Here is a 22,506-nt window from a genome sequence, read left to right on the forward strand (position 1 = left end):
TTTTTTTTTTTTTTTACAGGGATGCAGGAGAAGACTTTTGGAAACTTGCTGCTGAAATACGAACATTAGCTATCTACATCATCACTCTGACCTGTCATCAGTCTAAAAAGGAAACTAAGCTGGCACTTGGTGAAGCTCTTGAGTTCTTGCTTCAGGCGTTAACATGCGGGGTGAATTTGGATCTGATGGACCTTTTAGGATATCAAATAAAGGTCCCAACTGTCTTGTTGTTATGCCTAGATAAGTCCTTATCCAATTTATGTCTCCTAATAACTTTTGAAAGCCGTTAAGTGATTTGAGTTGATCTACTTGTATTTGAATTTTTGGTGGACGGACCCTGGTTGAGTATAATAGAACTCCTGAATAATTAATTTGAAAATTTAATTGTACTTTATCTATTTCTATCTCTAGATTATAATTTTTTAATAAGTTTGTAAGTGTGGCATAACATTCTAGCAATGTGTTTTTATCTTTATGTGCTAATAATACATCATCCATATAGTGAAATATTTGTAGTTCAGGATTTTGATTTCTAAGTGGCTGGATTACTTTGTTAACATAAATTTGACACATAGTTGGACTGTTAGCCATCTCTTGAAGGAGTACTTTCCATTCATATCTCTGATGGGGACCTTCATGATTCAGCACAGGGACAGTAAATGCAAATGTGGACTATCCTCAGGATGAATTAGAAATGAAAAAAAAACAATCTTTAATATCTATAGCTAAAACATACCAGGTTTTTGGCAAAGCAGACAATTGAGGAATCCCTGATTGAGCAGGTCCCATAATAACCATCTCATTATTAATGGCTCTTAAATCTTGCAATAATCTCCATTTACCAGATTTCTTTTTAATGACAAAAATGGGAGTATTATAGGGAGATACGGAAGGTTGTATATGTCCCTCCGCTAATTGTTGTTTTACCAGGTCATGGGCTGTTTGTATCTTTTCTATAGTCTGGGGCCACTGAGGAACCCATACTGGTCTTTCCGATTTCCAAGTAATTTTTATTGCCTCAGTGACCCCTTCTGAAAACCCAATCCATGTCTATTTATTCCTTGATCTATTTGAATTGTTGCTGCTATACCTTGTTCTTGTTCTCCTAATCTTTTTTTTTTTCCTGAAACCTTGTCTAGCCCTAATAGTGGGCGCATTTGGATTGGTGTTATTTGTTAATGTGAAACCTAATTGATCTAGGACATCCATTCCCCATAAATTTATAGGAAGATGATCCAATACATAGGGCTGTATAGTTCCTTCACATTCTTCAGGACCCTTCCAATCTAATACCATTGCACTTTTATGGGGATTATTTGCCACTCCTAGGCCTCGAAGCGAGTGAGTGGCTTGTTGTAACAGCCAATGTTTTGGCCGTTCTTGACGAGAGATGATGCTAAGGTCTGCACCTGTATCAAGTAGCCCATTAAATTCATGTCCTTGAATATTTAGTTTTAGTATGGGGCGAGAATCTAAATTTAAAGACAGCATAGCCCAATCTACACCTGTAGAGCCTAATCCCCTGGAACCTCTTTCTATACTACTACTGGAAAATTTATCATGTAGGCTGGGTATTATTAATAACTGTGCTATTCTATCTCCTGGTGAAATTACTGATATACCCTTTGGAGAACTAACTATACCTTTTATTTCACCTACATAATCGGGATCAATTACCCCAGGACTTATCATAAGTCCTTTTAGTGTAGAAGAACTGCGTCCCAATAATAAGCCTACTGTTCCTTGGGGAAGAGGTCCTTTTACTCCTGTGGGAATGATTTGAACTCCCATCTCTGGAGTTAGTACTGCTCTGGCAGAGGCGCAGATGTCCAACCCTGCGCTCCCTCTGGTTTATCTGATGAGGGATTTAATGGATAATGTGTCCTGGGCACTACCCTGATGGTGTTGCTGGGTTCCTCCATTGCCCCGTATATTTGTGGTTGTAGGCCCCAGAGCATTGGGCCCCCCAGTCCGTTTTTTGGCAATGGAGCCTGATGCTTTTCTCCACGATATCGTGGGTAAACACCTGGTCCTTCTCTGTTTTTTGATAACGGAGTACCCTCTGGTGGTTTGAGAATGGCATTCATTAGCCCAATATCTCCCTTTACGGCATCGTGGGCAAATACCTGGTATTCTACTCCTTTGATAGCTAGTTTTGTTAAACCCTCCTCCTATGGGGCAATTCCTTTTAAAATGTCCTGTTTGTTCACAATTGTAGCATGTTCTTGGCCTGGCATCTAAAGCCTGTTGTACTGCAGCTGCCAAGACTTGCCCTTGTTCATTAATGTCTCTACATAATTTAATATATGTGTTTAAATCTTTATGTTTCCATGGTCTAATGACCTCTCTGCAGCAACGATTCACTTGCTCATAAGCCAGTTGTTTAATTAATGGCATTGCTTGTTCTGTATCCCCCAAAACTCTGGCAGCTGTTTGAATAAGCCTATCTACAAATTCAGCATAAGGTTCATTAGCTCCTTGTATTACCTTAGATAATTGACCTTGTAAATCTCCATGTCCTTGTAAAGTCTTCCATGCCCTAACTGCATCTGCAGCAATTTGTGCATATATAGCAGGATCATATTCAATTTGTTGTCGTTGACCCTCATAAGGTCCTTTTCCTAACAACATATCTAGATTTCTTTGAGGGTAACTGGCTGCTGCATTTCGCCTAGCTGTCTCCGTGCAAAATTCCTCATTGGCAACCTTCCATAACAAATATTGTCCTCCATTTAGCACAGATTTACACATGCTAGCCCAATCTGCTGGCGTCATGTCCAAGTTGGTAATGGATTCGACCATGCTTACAGTGAAGGGTGCTTGGGGACCATAGGTTGTTACAGACTCCTTTAACTACTTCACTGTTTTGAAATCTAGAGCACTGTGAATTCACTGCCCTCCTGCCTGCTCAAGTACAGGGCATGCTAATCTTTGAGGTCCTGTCTCAGGATCCCATCTATCAACTACGGGGGTTGGGGACTCCCCAGTATATGTTGTCTCTATAGGTGGAGCTGTTGGTTGGACACTTACACCCTCTGGTGATAGAAAGGTGTTAGTAGCAGCCTCCTGTTATAACTGTTTCCCTGATAGTTCTTCCTCCTTTAAATTTTCTTCCTCTGTCTATCTCGAGAGACCTTCTCTTTTACTTGATCTAAAATGCCTTTCTCCATGGTCTGAACCTCTAACAATTTACTTAACACTCTTTCAGTTTGTTTTTTACTAATTTCTAATCTACTATAAACATAACGCAACCCAACAAGATAACACAAAACAAAACCGAAACAGAATGAAACAAAAACGGAACGAAAAATCCTTGTATCAATTTTCCTATTTTCTTGAAATGTATTTTCATGGTCTATCTCTATCTCTTCCTCAGGGCCTAACAACTTCAAACCTTGAGCCAACCATTTTTCCCAGTTTGCCTGAGAAAGTTCTAGGGATAGGCAGCTTGAAACAAAAACAAAACAAATCAAAACAAGAACAAATTATTTTTTGAAATGGTCACCCATTCTCTCACCTTCCCTCAGGGGCGAGCAATTTCACTTACCTCCGAGCTTCAGGGGTTCCCCGCACGGGTCGCCAAATGCCGCAGTCTGGCTGGCCACAAAATCACGAGCCACTCAAGCAGGAACAAACTTTATTTCCAAAATCTCCCACGAATGCCACGCACGCGGCCTTCTCATGGGACACACTACACCAACAGGAAATCCCTCCTTCGTAATTTCCTCCTACCACACTTCCCCAACCAATGGGAACTCTCCGGGAGTCTCGCAAGAGCTCCAAAGTAGCAGGCCAAGGCGGACAGCAGGGGTCTAATCTCCAATTGAATGTACATCTTAACATAATCATTATCATCTCAATGGCTTGCTGGTGTCACCTTTCAACCAAAAATGCCATGCGTCATTCCTACTTGGCTATGGCTCTCAGCACCAACCAACAGCCTCTCCATTAGACTAGAGCTATCCTTTTGAACCCAACAAGAAGCCTAGAAGGGGAAGCTTCTCCAGCTAGGCTCATTTACAGGGTGAGAGAAGAGAAGAGAAGACCATAGACATTTCACTGGCAGGGGATTTGTACCCACAAATATATCAAGTCAGGGTTTTAGTTTTCAGGAGTCTTTAGATTTCTACCAACTATTTTTGGCATAGATAGTAATGTCAAAAGCTCTAAGTTTTATTGAGAAGGTAGGACCATTGCTGAAGGTAAGTAGAGAGAAGTGGGAAGGACAAAGAGGAAGAAAACTACTTGAGATGAAAAAGAGACCTTGAAAATAAAACTAGAAACAAGAACCTATGGTGAAATCATTGCAGAACGTGAATCCTACTTTGAGGGGTGTGGACTTGTTGATGTTAGCAGTTTATCACTGAAGTTCTGTTAAGCATGGAAGTCACAGAATAAAGCAATACTTCATGGGATTCTAGAAATATTAAAAAAAATTTCTGCTAAGACTTTTTTTTAAATAAAGGCATCAAAATGATATTAAGTATCACTGTTTCAATTTCTACAAGATCATCCCTTGGTCTCAATATAACTGTGACTCAATGCACAGAGAAACAAATCTTGTTTGACTTATTTTAATAATGATAAACATATGTCCTTAATAGTACATGTCTTTCCCTATATATTAGCCATCAACCCTGGCTAACTGTGTGTGTGTGAGTGTGCGAGTGTGTGAGTATGTGTGTGTGTGTGTGTGTGTGTGTGTGTGTTTGTACTTCATTCTGATTTCCCATAATGAGCTTCTTCATTAAGCAGATATAAAAACTGTTGGGTTGATTCTAGCACATGGAAGAAAAGGCCAAGCCAAGGACTCTTAAGAGCACCCCAGTTTCTCAGTCCAATTGAAATCTAAAAGCAAAGTCACTGCAAGCACAGAGAAGGGTAGCTGTTAGCTGTAGACACTAATGGAACAGAAGAACCATGAGCCAGCACATCTCAGAAGCCCAGCTCCTGCTTATGTGTCTCCTCTGAAACCAGAGAAGATTTCCTATCATTTCTATTGTTCAACATTGTATTAAGAATAAATAAGAATAAATGAAAGGTTCATGTAAACTATAAATTGGTATATTGGCTTTCACCAGACAATCCCAGCATAGGCAGAGACAGAACCAATTGCCTGGATCCAGGAACTTGGAGATCCAGGAACTTATTTCTGTAGACATCCTCAAGGTCAAAGTCCCCATGTTTAGATATTTATCTCCCAGATAAGTACTTCTCAGTGGCTTTCCCTCTTCCTATCCACCTTCTGTGGCTACTTGTCTGTTAAGACGCCATATGAAGGTTGCCTCTGATGAAGCATTTCCTGTTCTCCCCTTGTACAGTGAACCTCTCTGCATATCACATCTGTACAGATGTCTCACTGCACTTATTAAAAGTCTAACTTCCCACATTATACCAGGGCCTCCTTGGGTTCATGTCCAGCTGGGATTCATCTCCACATCTCCAGCACCTATCACAGAACTTCTATCAAGTCCTTGGCAAAAGGATGCAGAAGGACAGAAACAATTTTTCTCAAGGACGCACATATGGGAGTGCTAATTCAACACCATTGGAATCAATATCCTACAGGATTTGACAAATTCAGACCCGAAGGATCTAGGCAGACCTGTGCAGCCTGTGTGGTGAGTTCAAATGTCCTTGGTCTCATTTGTTAGAAAGTAATTCAATCATTGAATGGTTTGGATTTTTTTGAGTTACATAAACAGGAGTTTACTTGATTTTCAAATAAATGATTTCTTCCTTTTTAGAAAGCAAAGTTTTCAGGAATCATTTACTCTTTGTTTGAAACCAGTGAAGATTTAAGGATCCCTTCTTCCTCTGCACACAGACTGGGAAGTTTCCTGGGCTTATAAGATAGAGAAGTGCAGAACTTTTGAACCAATTCCCCTCTTCTCTCCACACTCCCTGGCACTTGGTCAGGCTCTCAACCCACTCTTGCCTGGACTACTGTGACCTTCCTGGACTGCTTTTCTTCCATCATTCTGCCCTTCCGTCTCCTGAAATGCCTATTTTCCTTTACTTTCTCTGAATTCTGACTAGCTGCTAAATTTAGTCCTTGTTCCACGGCCTGGAATTCAGAACCCACAATCTGCCTTAGCTCAAGTCTCATGCCTCACGGTGCCTGAGTATGTCCTGAAGCTCCAGCTACACCTGGCAACAGGGGTGGCTCTAGACTTCACTCATGCTCCTCCTTCCATCTAGAGCGTGGTCTCTTTCCGAGTCCCCCAAGTGGCAAGCCTTCCCTGTGAGAACATTTTCCCCATTGTCACAGTGCCTGTAAGGCTTCGTGGAGTGAACCCTTGGTATTGGCAGCCGGCTTTCATTTTCCCACTCTCCATGTCACAGTTCCCCAAATTTTCTTTGGAAAACCTCGATGGGGTATTTGCTCCACACACAACTCCAGGAGTAGACCTTGGTTAGCTTAACCCTTTTGGCATAACTTGCCTCCCAAGACAGAGTAAAGGGTTCAGGGATCTTTCCTTGGCTGTGGTTCTCCTTGCCGTCATTGAGCTGGCATGACAGGAAGCAGAAAGATGTGAGTATAGTCACATATTGTTGGGAATCCATAAGCAAAACTATAACAACATAATAGAAAATTAAAAGGGGTACTATATGAACAGTCAGCATTGTTTTACAAGTTTCTTTTAATTTTCTAGACATATACGTATATGTGTGCATTGGACACAATGTAAAATGTAGTTTTTTCTTTTAATGGAAGCAAAATATTTTTGAAAACCATTGATCAAGTTCCCATTGTAGACAATTTGATGATATAGAAATGTAGAAGAACAGGCAATAATAGATCACATGATATTAAAGAGGTCTTATTTTGTAAAATTTCTTTTCTGGTCTTATAGATATCTGCATATACATGTAGAGTCACAATGTGAAGTGTATTTCTGACTCTGGGTAGTAGGCAAATCAGTTGAAAAACATCAACTTGCTTTTTCCGGGTGCCAGAATTATTACAAAACAATATGATTGTCTGAGTTGTAGCACCAGGTTGTGGGTTGGGTGGGGAGAAGGTCCTTAAGAATGTCAGCCCAAAGAGCTACAGAGGTAGGATATATCTGGAGTACCTCTCCTGGGCTTGCACAAGTGCTGAGGAGCCTGTAGACAGGACATTGTGTGGAGCCTAGGCAGAAAACAGTGCCAGCCCCAAGAGGGCAGGTATCACTCCAGCCTGCTCCCACACCCAGCTCCTCCAGGTAGTGAATAAAAAACCACACAGACACAGGAGACTGGAGCCTGTGAAGAAGAGGGATTAGAAGCAGCCTAACATTCTGAACTGCTTTGCCATTATGGCTTTGGCTTAAAGGAATCCAGAGGATGCTTTGCAAAGATCCTGACCATAGGGATCCAAGGTACAGAGGTAAGCTACTAGAATCCATGGCTACATTAGTATCTGAAGAATAATTATAACAGAAGTCAGATGTCTTTAAAAGGCAGATAATTTGCTTTTTTGTTTTGATAAAGAAATTTTTGCTCTTCTCACATTTTAAATTATTCATCTCCTATCTTTTTCTATATTTTATTTGTTTTGTTCTCTAAGTGCTTACCAGTTAGAGAATGTTATAGTCCTTTGACTAATTTTATCTTATTTTAAATCATCCTTTAAAATGTTTCAGCTACCTGGCTTTTTTTTAATATTTCATTTAATTTTTCCCTCTATTGTTTTTCACTTTAAAAGATTTTTGTTTCCTTTTTTGTTTTAGCTTTATTCACAACCATATCTTTGAGACTGTAAGCTTCTGACTTCAACATCTAAGTTTTAAAATTCTTTCATCACATTTTTTACGAGTTAAGCTCTAATTTCTGAGTTTCTGGTTTTGTTCTTTTAACCTGTTGAAAGTGTTATATTTATTCCTTTCATTTGGTTATTCTTATTTCAGCCTCATTTCTCTCCCCAACCTTTGGTTTTAAAATATATTTCCTTATTTGTCATTTTAATCATTCTGTGTCTATGTGGTGTGCATTTATCAGTCTGACCACAGAATGCAAAGCTCGGGCTCTTCGTCTCATATTATTCTGCTGCCTTCAACTTAAACACTTCTATAGCTTACTGAACTAGAGTATCTCCTACTCCTATCTGCCCTAGCATGTTTTTTCTCTTTTGAGAGATATTCTCCTGCTGTCTGAATCATTCCATTTCCTTGTACTCACAGAAAGGGAAAGGAGGCACTGTCCAGAGCTGGAAGGACCCAGGGTTTTGAAGGTGGTTGATGAGCCCCTTGCTAGTGGCTTCCACCTATCCACAGGTCTGAGCACTCCCTCAGTCAGCTCCAACATCTTGTGATATCCAAGGGTGGTGCTATTTTCATCTTGATGCCTTCAGAATTCACGAGAGGATCCAACACTATAAAAGCTATATACACTAAACCCAAGGCCATCATCATTCTAAATGCAGAAAACCTGAAAGCATTCCCTCCAAAAACTGGAACAAGACAGGGATGCCCTCTTTCACCACTTCTATTCAACATAGAAGTAAAACTCTAGCCAGAGCAATAAAGCAAAAAGATAGACACTGAAAGGATTCAAATAGGAAAAGAAGAGCTCAAACTAGCCCTATTTGCAGATGACATGATCCTATATTTAGAAGACCCAAAACTCCACCAGAAAACTTCTAGAACTCGTAAATGAACTCAGCAAAGTAATGGGATATAAAATTAACACCCATAAATCAATTGCATTCCTATATGCCAATGATGAATCTGCTGAAAGAGAAATTAGAAGGCTATCTCAATAATAATAATAGCCTCAACAACAACAAAAACCACACCTGGTAATCAATCTAACAAAAGAGGTGAAAGACCTCTACAAGGAAGACTATAGGACACTAAAGAAAGAAATTGAAGAAGACCGTAGAAGATGGAAAGATCTCTCATTTCTTGGATAGACAGAATTAATATTATCAAAATGGCCATACTTCCAAAAGTGTTATACAGATTTAATGCAATTCCCATTAATATTCCAAAGATGTTATTCATAGAAATAGAAAAAGCAATCATGAAATTTATTTGGAAAAATTAGAGACCCAGAATAGCCAAAGCAATCCTTAGCAAGAAAAATGAAGCAGGAAGCAACCCAATACCAGACCTTAAATTATAATACGAGCGATAGTAACAAAAACAGCATGGTATTGGCACCAAAACAGAGGTAGACCAACAAAATAGAAGACATAGAAGGGCTAGGGATATAGCTTAGTTGATAGAGTGCTTGCCTTGCATGCACAAGGCCTTGGGTTCAATCCCCAGCACCACCAAAATAAAGAGGTGCACAGTCCAAACTGTCACTGAATCCATTACTGGCTGTATTAATCACCCTTCAAATTCCATCATAATTGCACTGAATATTTTCTTACCTAAAGATTATATGGTAGTTTTAAACACCACTAACTTGCATAAAAATAAAAGTGAAAAAGAGAGACAGGAAAATAATGGCATACACACATCAACACAGAACAAAGATAAAATACACAAAGCTACTCTGATTCTTGCTTCAGCAGCTGGCTCAAATTTTTCTTGCCCTCAGCCAGAGGCTCAGTGGTCAGTTTCTTTCTCTGGTAGAGAGAATCAAATCTTCACTCCAAAGAGTGAAACCTCCATGGTCTTACCTTTTTTTGGTTATTATAGTCTTTCATTAACCTTTACCATCAGTCATGGAATTGCTAAGGGGTACTCCAGAGAATCTCCTGGAAGATACATAATCCTCCTTGTCCCCAGTGTAGAGCAGTTAATCAATTTCCTTTGGTTGCTGAAATCGATCACTCCAGCCAATATAGTAACACCTTATTGTGGGCCTGTAGGTTAGTGGTTTAAAAAAAAATAAAACTCAAAATGACCAGGTGGCAATCTTCTCTTCAAATTCCAAGATGTTGCTGTGACTCCTGATGAAGGTATTCCCCCTGGGTAGGAGGCAAAGAGGGGACTGATTTCCAAATCAGCAAAGCTCAAAGTTGTCAGGTAGAAGAAGCAAACATTCTATGAATGAATTATTGGAGAACCCACTCTCATTTCTACTCCTTGTTCACAGATCTATGCATTTGGGGGATACAAAGTTCATACTGCACCCAGTAAAACAATCCTCTCCTTTCAGAGTGTTGTATCCCAACTGGTAACATACTGAGTCTTCAATAAACCATTCTATCTTCAATTAGGCCAGCCACTTTCTGGGTTTGGAGGCATATGGTAAGTCCAGTTAATTTTGTGGCCACACATTTATTGCTGTACTTCCTGCACTGTGAAATGACTTCCTTGTTCAGATCCAGTGCTCAGCAGAGTGCCATGATGGCAGGGTCTGAATCCACAGAGGCTGATAGAAGCTGGAAAGCAGGGAATGCAAATCCACACTCAGAATGTCTATTCCAGTGAGCATGGATTTCTGCCTATTCTATGATGAAAGGGACTGGACATAATCAACCTGCTACTAGTTTGAGCACCTGGAGAATGGATGCACTAACCAACTGGTACCTGAGTTTCAATATAGGTCTGCATTTAGCATTAGCCAAATCAGTGTTAGCAAGAAGTCAGTGTTGTAAAGTCCATTCATACTCTCCATCCTTGCCACTTTTTAGATGAGCCCAGAGAGCCAACACTGAGATGCTTGAGACAAACTAACTGACAACTACCAAATACGTCATTTTATTCATGTTTCAACATCCACTACTGCCCTTTAGTGGGCATTACATGGGACACCTATCTTCACAATCTCTGGTCACTCAGAGAGGATTTGGAGTAGAAAATAGAAAAAATAAAGGAGGAAAAGCTAAGGAATTATCCAAGCATCTGGGACCTGGAATGAAGACAGATCGTCCATTAAATCACACGAAATGTGTGTTTACAACAGAGTGGACAGGCCATGGAGACAGAAGACACTAGAAAACTAAGGTTCAGGGAAGGTTGAGGAAAAGCTCTGCTACCTAAAATCGAGGTGGGGGGGCACAAACCCCCCAAATAAAGAGAAGTAACAAAGTCAGTAGATTGAAATTGTTGGATAGTGTTAAAAGAATGTGGAAAGAAACTGTTAACAAAAACACTTGCTGACCCCTCAAACATCAGATAGAGCTCTAATCTCTAGAGTATACAAAGAACTCAAAAAGCTAAACAACAAAAAAGCAAATAACCCAATCAACAAATGGGCCAAGGACTTGAACAGAAACTTCTCAGAAGAGGATATACAATCAATCAACAAATACATGAAAAAATGCTCACCATCTCTAGCAATCAGAGAAATGCAAATTAAAACTACTCTAAGATACCATCTCACTCCAATAAGAATGGTAGCCATTATGAAGTCAAACAACAATAAGTGCTGGCGAGGATGCGGGAAAAAGGTACACTCATACATTGCTGGTGGGATTGCAAATCGGTGCAGCCAATTTGGAAAGCAGTATGGAGATTCCTTGGAAAGCTGGGAATGGAACCACCATCGGACCCAGCTATTCCCCTTCTTGGACTATACCCAAAAGACCTAAAAAGAGCATACTACAGGGACACAGCCACATCCATGTTTACAGCAGCACAATTCACAATAGCTAGAATGTGGAACCAACCTAGATGTCCTTCAATAGATGAATGGATTAAAAAATGTGGCATTTATACACAATGGAATATTACTCAGCACTAAAAAATAACAAGATCATGGCATTTGCAGGCAAATGGATGGCATTAGAGCAGATTATGCTAAGTGAAGTTAGCCAATCCCTAAAAAACAAATGCCGAATATCTTCTCTGATATAAGGGGGGTGACTCAAAATGGGATAGGGAGGAAGAGCATGAGAAGAAGACTACCTCTAAATAGGAAAGAGAGGTGGGAGGGAAAAAAAGGGAGAAGGGGAGTTGCACGGAAGATGGAAGGAGAACCTCATTGTTATACAGAATACATATATGATGTTGTAATGAGAAAAAGAAAAAAAGTGTGTCACATTAGATTGGATAGAGAGAAAGGATGGGAGAGGAGGGGAGGAGTAGGGAGGATAGGAAGGGCAGCAGAATAGAATAGACAATATGACTGATGTATGTACATTCCATATGTATTATATGTCAAAATACATTCTGCTGTCATGTATGACTAAAAAAAAAAAAAACACCTGCTGAAAAGAGAAAAGAACTGTCCCAGAGTAGCAAAGCAAATGTTCTTTAGGAGCAACCATCCCCTGTGCTGAGTGGATGTTAGAAGCAGAATAGGTAGAGTCCCGCTCAGCAAAAAGCAAAACACTGACACTCTTTTCTATAAGCTAGGCAGGCCATGTATGGCATGCCTCACATGTATGGCTTTATTTAATAACCCTTAAGAGGGTGTCCTCTCTTGCTTATGGTGTTGTCTGTAAAATCCTAGCAGTCAGATTGGCCCTTCCACACTCAGAAGAGGGAAAAGTGAATGTGGACTGACTCCATAGGACTAGTATACCGGAGGCAAAGCTGAAAGTCCTCACAAGTCTCTGAGAATGTGAGCAGCAAAGGTGAAACAAGAAAGACAGCACCACATTTCCGTGTTTGGAATAAATGAATTTTTAATAACCAGTTTCTTGGTTACACCCTCACTGATACCAATTTTAACAGTCCACACAGTTAAATAAAAATGTACATTTTAAAACATATTTCCAAAACAGTAATTTTTTTTTTGTACCAAAAGGGGGAAAAAAAAAAAGCCTGGTTACCACTATCACGGTGTATTGTCCATGAATTGAGACTTTCCTATTTCAGCAGCAGGTACATGTGTAATTGGGCAGGTAGCAACAGAACAGCAATCCTGACACCCCTTTCTTCATGGTAAATGTCTTTGGGTTGAATCGTAACAATAAAGTAATGAAGCTGGATACCATAAAGCAAAAATGGATACTGATCTCATTATTTTATAGTCGTCCCTTGTGATATATTTATAAAATATTTCTTTCACATGTACAAACAATCTACTACAGATGGGCTTAATTTTGATAGAATCAACTGAAAAAGGTTCTATGTTAATGCAACATTCATTGTAAAGATTCCAGAAACACATGAGTCAAAGTTTCAAATGATAATTCCCACAGTAACTATAACTCTGCTATACAACATACATAATGGAAGAAAAGTTATCAACATATACCATAGTAGAAAATACTCAGTAAGCAGAAGCAAACTGAGTTATGCTTGCTATGGGAGTCATCACTTTCAACTAGCTGAGAAAATATAAAAATTGAAACCATAAATGCATGCATTATATTTGTATTTAATTCCAATTTTTTGATCCAATTTAATCAGCTTTGCATTCAAACTACACTTTCCTTTCATAAGCTGCATATAAATATCTTTTGTAATTTTAAACTTCACATCATTTGGTTTCTTTTTTTCACACAGGCTGCCTTTGCAGGATGGCATCATTATACCCTGGCCCTCCCTGAAATGTCAGGACATGTCTGCTGGGATCTATTTATCTATATTTCTTTTTTCCCTGAAGGACATGGTGGGGGAGGAGAAAGAGAATAGCAAGGAGAACAAGAATCACATTGAATAGCTTTAAAAGATAAACAAGTAGAACAGAACAGGGGGGCACTGTCACCATTAACTCCCGCCTTAATATCTTCCTAAGCAGAAATAAGAATACCACCACATATTTACAATTTTCCAAAATCTTTAGTCATAACATCATCTCATTTGATCATCACCACAACAACAATATGAGAAAAGGGGGGGGAAAAAAAACAAAACACTTCTTTGTTGTTCAGCTCTTTGTGGCTCAAGGAGAATACATATAAGGATGTGCTTTTATATTATCATTTAAACTCTAAGCCATTTAATTGCACTTAAAATATTTCCTAAGTATACTCACTTACATATGCACAGGATTTGCTTATTATTAAAAGCAGAATATACTTTATGTAAAAATATTATGGTTATGAGCTAAACTTAAACATATTTTAAGCTTTTTCCTTTAACTATATTCTGAAAATTCAATAGTGAAAGAGAAAAATTTAATTGCCCTTTGAAACTCTGTCTAGGCAAAATTAATCCTGTATATTATATCCAGCATTACTTTTCCCAGTTTGGTTTTAACTAAGAAGGGCACCTTCTATAGCCTCTGAAGAGGAATCTTTTTACTTTCCAGCAGCCTGTACCATTAGGGTATGTTTCATTATATTCAGGCTAAATTACTTTGGCTCAAGAACAATCATAATTCCTTTACCACTCTAACTAGCTCCACCCCACCATGATGCCTATGACCTTGTGTGTGTGTCTGGAGGGTGATATGCTCAAACTTTGTCTTGCACCACTAAGATGAGGTTATTCAGATTTAAATTTGTTTTTCTTCCTTTCTAGGTACAAAAAGATCCTTCTTTATATAAATTAGATGTATTTTTTCTTCTTCATTTATATAATGTACCAATAAAAAGATCAATTAAAATAAACTCAGCCAGCAAAAACCTCAAAATTATTTGTCCTAACTATCCTTTGCCTGTGAAAATATAACAATCCTGCTTGTAACTAAAGTACAATATTTAACTGTTAAAAGGTAAACGAATTCTTAGGAATATTAAGAGGTTTTATTATGAAAGAAGTTTGTCTTCTTGATCTTACTTGTAACTATAAAACTCATCTTTGCAATGAAAAAAGATTAACACATAAATTCTTGAACAAAAACAGATAAAACACATAAAAGTTTCCCTGGGACATGAATACCGAATTTTCAGTCATTCCCTTCCACCCCATATGCAAAAGTTTGAAAAGAAAAATCAGTGTCTGGCATTAATCACAAAGCACAATCTCAATACTATTTCCAGTCATAAAGAAAAACGTGAAGATGACTGGTAGGCTTAAAAATCAGTGATAGAGACAAGAGCTCTTGCATCTTATCAAAGGCCAGGAGAGAGGTGATATATCTGTCAGATAAGAAGGACCATAGTGTGTATGTTTCCATGAAAGTCATCTACTTTATGGTACTGTCCTGAGGGAAAGGGTAGATCTAGCCAGTGGGCAAGACTTAGCTTAACCCAAATGAAATAAAGTCCTTGTTGACCTTCTCTTTCAAGGAGAAACTTGAAGAGGAGGTGATCAAGTCTAGAGAATCACAATATGCTTAGAAATGAAAAACAATAATGTATATTTATTTGGGAAGTCAGTATGTGATTTACAAAGGTTGAAAATTTCTCAGATCAACTACTGACAGCAAAAAAGTCCTTAAGATTGTCAGTATTATAGATAAAGGAGCTGATTTTTCTTTTTATTTATAATTAAACCTGAAGAATTTCTGGAGTAACTGATGGCAAAATAATAATACAGGGTGCCGGTGGCGCGGAGGGGGTTATGAAAGATGGTGGAATGAGATGGACATCATTATCCTTGGTACAGTATGACTGCACATATGGTGTGACGCTACATTGTGTACAACCAGAGAAATTCAAAGTTGTGCTGCAATTGTGTACAATGAATCAAAATGCATTCTGCTGTCATATATACCTAATTAAAATAAATAAATTAATAAAAAAATAATAATACATTTAAGAATAAACCAAAGGAAAGCTCTGGAAACTACCTAAGGTAAGTGGTCCAATAACAGAAGACTGTTAAATAAATTGTTATAAACTCATACAAGGGATATTATGCAGTCATTCACAATGTATTCTTGAAGAATATCCAAGGAAGATGAAAAGGTAGATAATATACTATAAAATGAAAAGTTATAAAATGGAATATTTTATATGAACTCTACTTTGGGAAAGATATATGCATAATTGGTAGAACATACACAAAATTATTAACAGAAGTTACATCATTTACTGAGAATTTAATGTCTCACAATTTTTTCTTTTCCAAAAGAAAAGAGGGTAAGATTAGAGGAAACTATTATTTTCAAAAAGAATCAATCTACTCTGATCTCTTTGTCCCATTTGTTTCTATGATACACAAAATGAAAAAAATGAAATATATTTATGGCCAATAAGCAATTGCATTACAAATATTTTTTAAGTTATGAAGTCAATAGTTCATTTACATTTAGTTTTCTTATACTTTTTTCCAATTTACACAAGAGTAATGTATTTTAAAAAACACATAATAACAAATTTGTATCCAAGGTTGAAATTTTCAATATATTCTTCTTCATATGTCCTTCAGTTTAAAAAATGAATTTCATATGCTTGATTCCATAAGTTTTGAAGAAAACCATGATAATGAGTGCCCATAATCCCAGAATAAAACCCCCAGGAGGATGCCAGTCTTTCAGCTTCGGTTTCTGCAAAAGAAGGATAACATTGTCAATTTAACAATAGGCAAATAATTCATCAATGGATAAAGCTAATACTAATGGAAAAGAGAAATTTCACTGTCCATGTTTTAAAGGGAAGTAAGTTTAATCAAATTAAATCTATTGGGAGAGCAACAGTGGTAAAGACTTCAAACAAAGTAAATATTCCAAAGGGTAAACTGGCTCCTAACAAAGATCCGTTTTAGCTTATATTCTATTTTCTCAATGGGGCTTTCCTTGATTAACCAATTCACCAACTCTCCTCACCAAAGTTATTCAGTAGTCTTATAGTCCTTCTCACTTTTGAGTTGAGATATTCATTAGTTTTTCAGTTTTATCTGTTTCTCCTAGACTATAGTTCCATGAGGGTCACCTTGTTAAATTCCCAGCACTGACCTACCACAGGGCCTGCCACACAAAAGGAACTTGTGTGTCATACTGAATAAATCAGTGTAAGAACAAATGCTACCCAACTTCAGTCATTCCTTCAGATATTCAACAATCACTTGTCTGGAGGCCAGTGTCTTTGATCATGTTTCTCCCTTGATGTAGAATGTTATGCCCTTTCAAAACTCACTATTTCAAGTAATGCCAACTCCTCCAGATTTTTCTTTGAATTCTCATAGTAACTGATCCATAACTATCGACTTTTACTGCTACCTACTTCCAGTTGCCTTTATTGTTTATCTCTATGCAATACAACCTAAGGTCAAAATTCATCTGAATTCATTTTACATGCCCTTCTCCATTCCCCACCCCACAATACCCAGACAGGTGTCTTCTATGTTTTTTTTGCCCAGCAAGGAAGGACCAGTCTTCTCCACTGAGTTGACTTTTCAACAGTCTAATTATGGCCCAATAATTGGAGACTTGTAACAAAAATCTCTTAATGAGTCTACTTATTGAATTATTGGTCAAGATTATACTAGTTATGAGAATCAACTTTCATCAATTCAAAATTAACTTCTCGAACAAGGGAGCCAATAACACCTTAATATCTTAATTTGGATTATAATATTAGAGTTTTAGGAGTTTTTAATCAAATGCTTAATATGAACTGAATTGACACATAGTTTACAATAGTTATATTCTATCTTCATTCCTTTGCCTGTTCTCACCTTCTACCACTTCTTTCAGAAAACTCCCCCAAAATATTATCCATTAAGTCCAATTTTCCTCATGTTACTTTCCATTCAAAAGTCTGCGATGGCTTATGGTCATATGTGTGATAAGGATGATGATAAAAGTTCTTACCCTCTGCTATCTTTTTTGTTTGTTGTTCTATTTAGTTACACATTACAGCAGAATGCATTTTTGACTCATTGTACACAAAACAGAGCACAACTTTTCATTTCTCTGGTTGTACATGATGCAAGGTTGCACCACTCACGCAATCATACACATACATAATGTCCATCTCATACCCTCTGATATCTTAAAGAATAATAAATTCAGCAGTTCTCAAACCATTCAAATAGCAGAGTGCCTGGAAGTCACCGTGCTTTTTGCGTAACACTGTAGCAAACCTTAATTTCAGTAGAAAACCTAGAGTAATTAATGTAAAGCACAGTTGTATTAAAAATAGGTAATGTAAATAAAAATATCAGAAGCATGTGTCAAAGAAAAAACAAGTATGTGAACCATACAGCTTACTACTCTGTTTTTGTCCTGTTTATTTTCTACTAATCAAACAATTGATAAGTCACATGAAAGCACTAAAAATGCTTAAAAACAAAAATTACTTTCCCACAAACTAGAAAAAGATTATCACTAAACATTATTAGTGGAAGCCCACCTTTATATAACAACCTGCAGATGTTCCCTGGGAACCCAGCTTAAGAGCACTGACCTAGGTAGGGAGACAAAGTTCTTATTTCCCCTAACTAGGAGGTTCTGATTTAAAAGACTTTTGAAAACACACACACACACACACACACACACACACACATACTACTATAATAGGAAAATTAAAATAAATATGCTCAAAATTTGATATTAAAGGTAAACTCTTAACTGAGAAGAACAGGCCATAGACAATTGTTTCATAAACCAAAATAAAGAGCTTCAGTGCTAAGAGTTCAGGAGGTGTTTAAAACAAGTCATGTTCAAAGAAAAATGAACACCATTTAAGCTATCATGAGATTACAGAAGTAATAATCAAGTAGTTAACAGCAAATGGTACTTCTGCAGTTATAGAAACTCTTATTACTTCCCAACGAGATGGATTCCCTAGTAATTTTACCACTAGATCTTAAACTTAGCAGCCAGAAATAAGATGACTAAGAAAAACAGCATTATTGGAAGTAGTCATTTCTCTGAAGACCCAAGAATAAGCTCCGACAGCTACTTTGACCTTTTATTCCAAAACTGGTTTGGAGAATTGTGGACGCACTCTTCCTGGTCCTTCAACCTCCTTGATAGTCATGTGTCTCATCCACACCACTGATGTCCATGAGAGACCCACAGAAAAAAGCAAAGTGCTACAGCTAAGTTTCCAAGAGCAAACTCTGAAAGTAATAATGGAGGACTAAGAAATATATATAATTACAAAAATTATAATAAAATGATACATTTACTCACATTGTAACAATATATGCCAACAAAGCAGCAAATCTTAGTCTTTCAAAAACTATTTATAGTTATCTCTTTTATTGCTGTATCTCCATTACATCTTTTTGATGAAGAACAATGGAAAATGCATTAGTTGAATATACTTTGGACTCAGTTTAGGAAGGCATCTCATTTAGAATCCCTCAGTAGAGCCCCTCCCATCTTCTCACAATTTGTACAAAGGCACAGAAAAACCTGGTAATATACCCTACTAAAATAAAGTTAACCTTTAATGAGAAACCTGATAGTTTCACTATCTGAAAGTCTGAAAAGCCAGGTCTAAAATCAAGTTAATAGTTGGCCTAGTTTTCTAATTGCTACATACCATGCAAATTATTGCTTTACTCAAAGAAACATAATAATTCTGCTGCTGAAAGAGACTTTAGTTCACTCCTTTTTTCTGCCTGCTGTTTGGGAGCCTTCCATATAGTAAATAGATTAGTTTACTATGTAGCCAAGTTGTGGAACTCATTCCAGCCTCCTCATGGCACACCTCTTTATACTTCTATTTAAATACAATTCCCAGTAAACAACATGACAGAGGTGGAGAAGCACTAAAAATGGTTCAATGCATCCTAGAAGTTTCAATGTTCATATGAAAATCTCTGCAGAGAGGGGAAAATATAGGAACAACCTTGTAAGTAGTGTGTGTTAAGAAATATTTTACCTTTTTTTAAAGTGCCCCTGAATCAGACACAGTGGTAAGGCAGCATTTGATCCTACTTTAGTTCAGCAGAGTCATATTTGATCACTACCTGCCAGTTACTGGGAACAGTATCACAACCTATCAAACACAGATTAGAGAAGACATTTGTATCTCAGTGGACAGTGAGAAGCATCCACACACTGTTGGCAAATACCAACGTCACCCAAAGAAAAACAAAAATCCAAGGTAGGCTCTATGAGGAAAAATACTCTTATACATGAAGGAGAAATTATATCCTGAAGATGCAGAGGAAATGTCTCCAAATATAATTTAATAAGGAACCAAAATAATGTTTGAGAAAATTTGCACTGGCACAGATTCAGATAATGATACACAAGCAACCAAAACCAAGATAATATTATAAAGAGAAAAAGAATACAAGATACAAAAACACAGGCTAAGATTAAAAGGAAATTCAGTATTATAATAGCAAAACTAAAATCCACACAGACTAGGGAGGAACATGTTCCCAGAACATCTCTGAGTCTTTCATTTACCCTATTGTGTTAGACTGATGAAAAATTTGTCCCTAATTCTCCATGCATCTCTCTGTCTATACCTTTCCAACATGGTTCCATAGAAGCTTAAATCAAGAATCTACATCCCTACCTCCTTGAATAAGCTGGTATAGTAACTTCTTTTGGCCAACAGAATGCAACACAAGTAACAGTCCATTCCAAGTAAAGCCTCAAGAGGCTTTTATTGCTTCTGCTCTTTCTCAGACCTCCCATGAGAAAAAGCCTGAGCTTCCTGAAGAAAAGATACCATGTAGAGAAGAACTGAGGTCCTCCTGGCCAATAACTAGACAACTCCCAGAAAGACCTGCTAACTAATCCAAAGTTGACCACAGGCTCAAGAGAAAGCAAACAATTGCCCAGCTATATTCAGCCTATATTTCCAACCTCCAGAATCATGAGCTCAATAAATGTTTTAAGTCACTAAGTTTTAGAGTGGTTTGTTATGTATCAAGAGCTATGACATATATCAAATGAGGTGACAATGTGGAAGGCAAAACCTTGATTCTTAAAATCATAATAAAACAGAAAATGTTCCCATATACATTCTTGTAGCTTTCTGCAACAACAGTATAAATAAGAATAGTATGAAAGGCAGGTAATTGATGCCCTGTCCACCAGGAACTTTACTGGAATGAGAAAGGTTCGTCAAGATAATCCCTTCTGAACTTCTTACAGTGAGAATTCTAGCCTCATTACCAAATCAGCATTAAAGTCCACAACCCAAGTATTTCCACAGGTACCTGACTCATCACTGTTGGACTCAAAGCCATCCATACAAAACACCTGCTGTGCTAAGTTTTGTGAATGTTCTCTACTACTCTCCTCACTAAGGGGATCTGCAATGCTACTCACCCTTACAGTCTTCCTGGAGAGACTCCAGCTGTCACCATGCCAGAAGCTGCTCTCAAGGAAATGAAGTGGGGAAATCTGAAACTAACTCAACCAGCTTCACTGTAGCCTCCTTCTCCCGACTAGAGTCTAGAGCTGAAGTCCAGCTCCTTTCCTTTTAAAATTACCAATTAGTGGTAATCAGATGTTGCCCCCTGATGGATAAATGTACATCTCCTAAGATCTTTATGCACTTTATCCATGATAAACCTTCGATGCAGTTAATCTAATCTCTGATTAAGGATGACGTTTTCAAATACGACTTTAAGTTTAATAAAGATTGACTAGAGTTTTCCTTAACCATGATTTTAACTTTTCTGTGACAAGAATATCCACTATTAGCAATAATAATTTTTTTCTTAGTTGTAGTTGGACACAATATCTTTATCTTATTTATTTAGTTTTACGTTGTGCTGAGGATCTAACCCAGTGCCTTGCACGTGCTAGGTGAGCACTCTACTGCCGAGCCACAACCCCAGCCCCAGCAATAACTATTTTTTAAATGTTATAAAGGAAATTCTTTTTATTTTGATACACCAATCAGTGAAAAAATATAGTCATGTGTCATTATGCACAAAACAAAAATACATTAAAATATATAAGTCAAAAAATAGAGCAGATGTGAGATGAGAAATTAAGGATGAATTTGGGGCATGGGCATTAAGAGATGCCAGTTGACTAAATGAACTGAGGTGGGTACAGAAATGGGCCACAAAAAGTGTTGGGGCAGGTGCTGGGGCTCAGAACAAAATATCCCAAAATATGGTGCTTTGACATGCTGGAAGGTATTGGCACCCTGAAGGATTCAAAAGCAAGGTCTCTCTCATCTCCTGTCCAGGATTCCTCTTTCCCCAGGCAGAAGCTACAAACCAGAACCACTCTCCCCAAAGTCAGCCCTAACACCTAGAAAGGTCACTCCTTCCCTTCTGCCTCATCCTTGAAGACCTTCATTCCAGAGGGGTCATCCTTCACATTAACTATTAACATTTATTGGCCATATTACTCTAGAATTTCTGGCCAATCCTATATAACCCTCAGGAAGGAAAGGTAAATTTTCATTATTTGCAGATATTATAATTAGATATCAACACACAACTCTCATAATTACTAAGGATAAATTAGAGAACTCAGATTTGAGATAAATGTTTGAACACTTAATAGAATAAAAGTGAGTCAGAATGCCCAAAGGACTTAAAAACAGCATACTACAGGAACACAGCCACATCAATGTTTATAGCAGCACAATTCACTATAACTAAACTGTGGAACCAACCTAGATGTCCTTCAATAGATAAATGGATAAAAAAAATGTGGCACATATACACAATAGAATATTACTCAGCAATAAAAGAGAATAAAATCATGGTATTTGCAGGTAAATGGATGGAGTTAGAGAAGATAATGCTAAGTGAAGTTAGCCAATCCCCAAAAACCAAATGCTGAATGTTTTCTTTGATATAAGGAGGCTGATTCATAATGGGGTAGGGAGGTAGAGCATGGGAGGAATAGACGAACTCTAGATAGGGCAGAGGGGTGGGAGAGGAAGGGAGGGGGCATGGGGTT

General features: G+C 37.7%; 1 protein-coding gene across 1 annotated transcript in view; it reads right to left on the reverse strand.

The window, feature by feature from the left end:
• Nucleotides 1–12,490: 12,490 nt before the first annotated feature.
• Nucleotides 12,491–22,506, reverse strand: part of Pigk (phosphatidylinositol glycan anchor biosynthesis class K) — a 129,653-nt gene continuing 119,637 nt past the window's right edge. The window contains exon 11 of the mRNA XM_015490529.2: nt 12,491–16,209. Within this exon, the coding sequence (XP_015346015.1) occupies nt 16,093–16,209 (117 nt within the window). The 3' untranslated portion in view covers nt 12,491–16,092. The remainder of the gene's footprint in view (nt 16,210–22,506) is intronic.

This window comes from Marmota marmota, unplaced genomic scaffold (assembly GCF_001458135.2).
Source record: "Marmota marmota marmota unplaced genomic scaffold, marMar, whole genome shotgun sequence".
Taxonomy (NCBI): domain Eukaryota; kingdom Metazoa; phylum Chordata; class Mammalia; order Rodentia; family Sciuridae; genus Marmota; species Marmota marmota.